Source organism: Cryptotermes secundus, unplaced genomic scaffold (assembly GCF_002891405.2).
Source record: "Cryptotermes secundus unplaced genomic scaffold, Csec_1.0 scaffold2147, whole genome shotgun sequence".
NCBI classification, from domain to species: Eukaryota; Metazoa; Arthropoda; class Insecta; order Blattodea; family Kalotermitidae; genus Cryptotermes; species Cryptotermes secundus.
This window is the reverse complement of record NW_019731613.1, coordinates 108,553-114,440: the sequence shown is the minus strand read 5'-3', so window position 1 is coordinate 114,440 and position 5,888 is coordinate 108,553. Positions and strand designations below refer to the sequence as shown.

At 39.7% G+C, this 5,888-nt stretch overlaps 1 protein-coding gene across 3 annotated transcripts in view; it reads right to left on the bottom strand.

Annotated features, from left to right (window-relative positions):
- Nucleotides 1-2,185: 2,185 nt before the first annotated feature.
- The window catches only part of LOC111867326 (putative serine protease K12H4.7), a 28,892-nt gene continuing 25,189 nt past the window's right edge, over nucleotides 2,186-5,888 (bottom strand). For all 3 annotated transcript variants that reach the window (XM_023857078.2, XM_033752638.1, XM_023857077.2), the window contains 2 exons: nucleotides 4,970-5,139; nucleotides 2,186-2,387 (listed from right to left, as the gene is read on the bottom strand). In XM_023857078.2, the coding sequence (XP_023712846.1) occupies nucleotides 2,275-2,387; nucleotides 4,970-5,139 (283 nt within the window). In that variant the 3' untranslated portion in view covers nucleotides 2,186-2,274. The remainder of the gene's footprint in view (nucleotides 2,388-4,969; nucleotides 5,140-5,888) is intronic.

Genomic DNA, 5,888 nt, shown 5'->3' with positions numbered 1-5,888 from the left:
TTCTGAGTGGGATTCAAACCTATGATCCCAGTGTTACAGCAGAATGTGCCTTATAATGCATGACCACTGTGATTACATTCTCTCTGCTATTAGGGCTCTAGGAGGTCAAGAAAATATCAGATTTACACATTTACCTGCGCAAATATGTGTATTGTCATCAGGATAAAGTCATAGCATACCTACATTTCGTTCAATGGTTTGAATACTGTGCCCTCATTTAAGAACAATAAAGGAAAAAACGAAGAATAAAATTATACACCCTGATGACATGGAACCCCATCAGTTTTCCTCATATTACTTGTTCACTACGATGATTTCATTTTGGTATATTTAATGTTTTTGGTGTCCAGGTATTTACAGGTATTTGTATATTAACTCTAGTTCTTAGCGAAGGTGACTATTTTTATTCAAGATTTTAGTGAAGCTTGGTACACTTCACAGTTGTCATATTCTTTAATGACTAACACAATTTTGTGCCCCCCTACTTTGGAGTTCATATTAAACCACAACTCCCTTCTTTTAATCATCATTCTCACATTTACCCTGATATTGGGTGTCATACAGGGAGATCGAAAAGTCGCACACATCAAACTAAAAGTTGTTATATTTTGTATTGCAGTTAATATAGTTATATCTCTGACTGCTAGATGGTACTGTGGAAGTACTAACGAGTAGAAACGCCATCTATCGTGTATCGGTCATACCACGTCTGCAGTATAGCTTTGTTTATTGTGTGGCAGAGATGTCATTTTCCCATGAACAATGAGTTCTCATGGTGGAACATTATTTTTCCAGTCGTTCTTATGCACGTGTCACAGACAAGTTTCGCTGGGAATATCAGGATTCTGCAGTTCCTAACAAAATAGGATTTGGTCATCTGAAAATCCACATGTGTTACATGAAAAGCCCTTGCACTGTCATAAGATGGGAGTGTGGTGTACGGTATCACATCGTCGAATAGTGGGCCCAATTTTCTTTGGAACAGTGAACAGTCCAGTGTAGCAAGACATCATTACACAGTTTACTGCGCTTCTTGAAGCTGATGAACGTGAGTGTTGGTTGCAGCAAAAAGGTGCCACATGTCACACATCCAATGAAACCATGCAGTTCTTGCGTGAGTTTTTCAGTGACCGTCTCATTTCGAAAGGATTGTGGCCTCTGCGTTCGCCCAATTTGTCACCCGCAGATTTTTTCCTTTGAGGATACCTCAAAGAAATTGTCTGTAAAAACAATCCACATACACTGGATGACCTCAAGAGGAACATTATGATGGCGATTAACAGCATCATTTTACAGGTGCTCCACAAAGTGGCCTCAAACATGGTAAGAAGAGCTCACGCATGCATTGCTGAACAGGGAAGCCATTTCGAGCATATGTTGTAAAGACATGATTTAATTTTGCATTTCTAAGATGTAAGGTTATAAACATTAATAGTATTTTTATTTATTGCTAGTGGGGTGGGACTAAGTCACTTGTACTGTGGCCACTTTTGGCCTATTGTACCAGCCCCAGATGATAGGTGAGGGTGATTGTGGAGCAATTGGTGGAATGAAGATTGGAAGGGGAAACTGAAGTACTTGGAGAAAACCTGCCCCAGCGCCACTTTGTCCACCACAAATGCCACTTGACCAGACCCAGGACCAGGTCAATACTTTGACGGAATAATCCATTGCTAGAAAACAGCTTGTTAAAACATGTTTCCAGGACAAGCTGGAAAAGTCCATTGCTGGGCAACGCTCAGTAAAGACTGCCTAAAAGCTGGAATAGTGGAGTCAGACACTGAATTATCTGTTTTTCTAGGCAACCATTCATACATGTTTCTGCAGTCATAAAAAAGCAGTAGTGGAACATTTGGAAATGGTGACTTCTATCATGTGGCAGTAATAAAAGATGATGCATTCATGAATCCAAAGAGTAGGAGAGATCAGTCCATGATTAGTGAGAGATTCATAAGAGATTCACAAGACAGATGTCGTTCAATGTGTGAGCTGTTATAATTGACTGTAATTGTAACGAACTGCCAATAAACTGAGTCATCAAATCTAGAACCCATTATCATTAGTCACACTAACCCCTTATACGACAATATATGACAATATATGACAATACCAACCATTGAGGCACTAGACCTATAATAATAAATATGTTAACATAATGAGTCAACCATTGCCACAAACCTTTAGAGAATCAAATTCCTTTATTTTCCATTTGTTCAAAACATACATTTGTAAATAACAAGAACAACAACAAAAATTTTGTCATGTTAAACCAACCTAGTCTTCATCTAACCACTGTCCAATGAGGTCACTGATCCTCCGCCTAGCAGCCACAAGCTGCGGAGGATCTGATGGTGAGCTGGGGTACATGTCCGCACAGTGCGCTGTGCCTAAAAACATAACAAATACAATTAGCTCCATAGTATTACAACATAACAACATTACAACATTAGCCAAAATTTTACCAGAGCGCAGACTGTTGTCTCGATCTTCTATAACTATAGGTAGTTACAAGAATCTTGGAGGAAGAGGTGCACAGCTGAAGAAAAAATCAGCTTTAGTCTTTTATAAAATAAAGAGCACTTTATGTGTAGGTCACATCTATCAACCAATCTATGACCTAGAATCAGGGACTAAACTGTTAAGACAGATTTTCTTTAAATTTTATATGGGAGATGTTTACTAAATGCTGTTATGCAGTTCTGAGTTTCAATCTCACTGATCCAGAATAAAGCTTATTATGCATAAGACCACAAATGGACGTTTCCATGTATCCCATAAACCATTTCACAGAGTTTGTTGAAATCTGACATGGGAGGTTTTCATCAAACGTCATTGAACAATTCCGATTTTCAGACGTATTGACCCACAATATAGCCTAATTTACATGAGGACATAAATATATTTTCCCATGTATGCGATGCATCATCTCACCGATTCTGTTTACATTCAATATACGATGGGGTACCCAAAAGAAACCGAACTAATTTTTTTGTGGGCAGAGCTTTTGTAGTACCGCGTTTTGCCACTATGAGCGCATAGAGCTAACATTCCTGAGTCGATAAGCCGACTACCGTTGCTTCAGAAGGTAAGGACTAGTTTCGGCGGAGTTTATAGTGACAACCGTTTTGTGTGATCGTCGTTTTTGCAATGGCTGTTTTCGTGAACAGCATGCAGCGGTGAAATTCTGCTTTTTGCTCGGGAAAAGTGGAACAGAAATTCTTCAAATGTTAAAAAGGGCGTACAAGGACGATGCTATGGGGAAAACTCAAGTGTTTGAGTGGTTTTCCCGTTTCAAAAATGGTGAAATGTCAATTGATGACAAACCTCGTTCTGGTCGTCCTTCCATGGCCTGAACACATGAAAATGTTGAAAAAATTCGTGAAATCATCAAGAAGATCGACGACGGACCATTGAAGAAATTGTGGAGCTGTTGGGAGTGACTTGGAGCTCAGTTCAGCAAATTTTGACAGAAGATTTGGGAATGAAAAGGGTGGCTGCGAAATTCGTGCCACGACTGCTGACTGCTGAACAAAAACAAGGTCACATGCTGTGCTTTGAAAGAAGAGTCCCGAAATGATCAAAACTTTTTTTAAAATATTATCACCGGTGACGAAACCTGGTGCTATGCTTACGATCCTGAATCAAAGCAACAATCAAGCCAGTGGAACACTTCAAGTTCACCTCGCCCCAAGAAAGCTCGTCAGGTGAAATCAAACATGAAAACAATGCTGATTTGTTTTTTCAATATGAGAGGAGTCGTCCATTCAGAGTTTGTTCCGCAGGGTCAGACAGTTAACCAGGCTTTCTACTTGGAAGTTTTGAAAAGATTGCGCAACAGTTTGCGGTGGAAGCGGCCAGATTTGTGGCAGTCAGGTGACTGGTTTTTCCATCATGACAATGCCCCTGCTCACACAGCCCTGTCTGTATGACAATTCTTGACCAAAAATGGTATGACCCCTGTTCCTCACCCTCCATACTCACCCGACCTTGCCCCGTGCGACTTTTTTTTTTTGTTTCCTCGAATGAAAAGAGACAAGTTTGAAAGAGTGAAAACTATGCAATGGTAAACACATGTGAGTCCACAATCAGGCACTGTACACATCAGCCAAGTGTGTGTGAATTTATGAGGATTCTTGAAATGAAACTTATTCATGGATTATTGTGAGTGCTGGAGCAGAGGTCATTACAAATATACCCCACAGTTACAGGCAACCTACTGATGCACCAGCTGATACAGCTCCTTTGGGGGAGGACTCCATGTGCTGCTGCAGCAGCCACTGCACGACAATGACTGACTAGTTCATCCAACCCAAGTCTACAGCCCTTCAGAACTTTCTTCAGGGCAGAAACACACCAACTGCTCTCTCTCATATGAACAACCCCAATACACAATGGTACTACCTTTCGTTAAATGTGCTACCAACTAAAATTCTCAAACTTTGTAATATCATGACCTCAAATAATAACAGAGATTTACACAATTCCCACCATTTCTTTTTTCAGTCAATGAAAAGTACAGTACTGCACATTGTTGCAGGTCTCGTTAGGTTGTATGGGGACAGCAGGAACCAAAACAGCTCTACAACATCTCTGCATCTACAATAAGCTACTAATATATCTGACCAGCCACAAAAATACTCGTCAAATGATTCACCCACAGCAGCTAGATGTTTTGAAAGCACCTAATATTAAATCCCCTGACAGAACCTACATTATATCTGACTTCTAAAAACTGTGCGCGGTTACAACTATATTTTAAATAATTCATGAGAACTCAGTAACACCCTCCCCTGCCACCCACCCATGATAGTTTACATCACTGACAGGTCGTGACCCACAGATTAAAACACCATGTCATACGGTATCTAGTTCATCAAACAAGAGCTTTAATCTTCCATGAAAGTAATCCTCATGTTTGACAAGGCTATTACTATAACTGGAAGTGCAGAAGTAAATGGACGCAATGCACCTCTGATATAGATGGCTGGTGACTCTTGTTTCACAGTCCGTGTAATTCCCAGAGCATGCCAGGGATCAACTGAGCCATGTATAAAGACAACACGAGTTGCCTGTAGATGCAATGCTCCATACAATGTATTGGTACGCTTAACTCCTCGCATCACCTGCTTGGCATCATACCTGCGCATAAACATAATTACTCAGCATAAAAGAAAAAAATTATTACCAGCATATTATATTTTCAGAAGCAAATTCAAATTTGAAAATAAAAAAAAGTATGCATTTTAACTTCAATATTATCAATCAGCAAAATGAAGGAACTTACTTTACAAAATTTACTATATTCAAAATTATGATTTAATAAAAACGTAACAACAGATGTAATGATATAATTAACACCAAAGTGAGATATAAAAGAAGGCCTCTACCAGGTGGTCACTTCTGCAAGTGATTCTAAAGTGATCATGATACTGATGACAGCACAAATGTCACTGATAGTCTCCTGTGTGGTGATAGCAATGATTAGGCATACACTGACATTTCTCGTACTTCACAGTCCTTTACGATAATTCTGCTGTTGCTGTAGTTCCAAGTGACACTGAAAGGGTAGGAGGTTATAGGTATCACCTATGGAGATAAACAATTTGAAACATCACGTGAATAAATAAACTGGTCATTATCATCATCATCAGTAATCTGTCAGACAACAGGTCCACAGTCTCTTCCAAAACAATTCCTCCACTTAATGCGATCTAGAGCTTTCTCCTTCAAATGACAGTATCCTCTTCTGTCCCCAAGCTCATCCAGCATCTTCTTACGTCTTCTTCCTCGTCTTCTTGTCACTTCTATCCGCCCCTCTATCTTTCCTTCAATAACTTCTTTTAGAAGGCAGTTTCTGCGTAAAACATGTCCAATCCAATTAGCCTTCC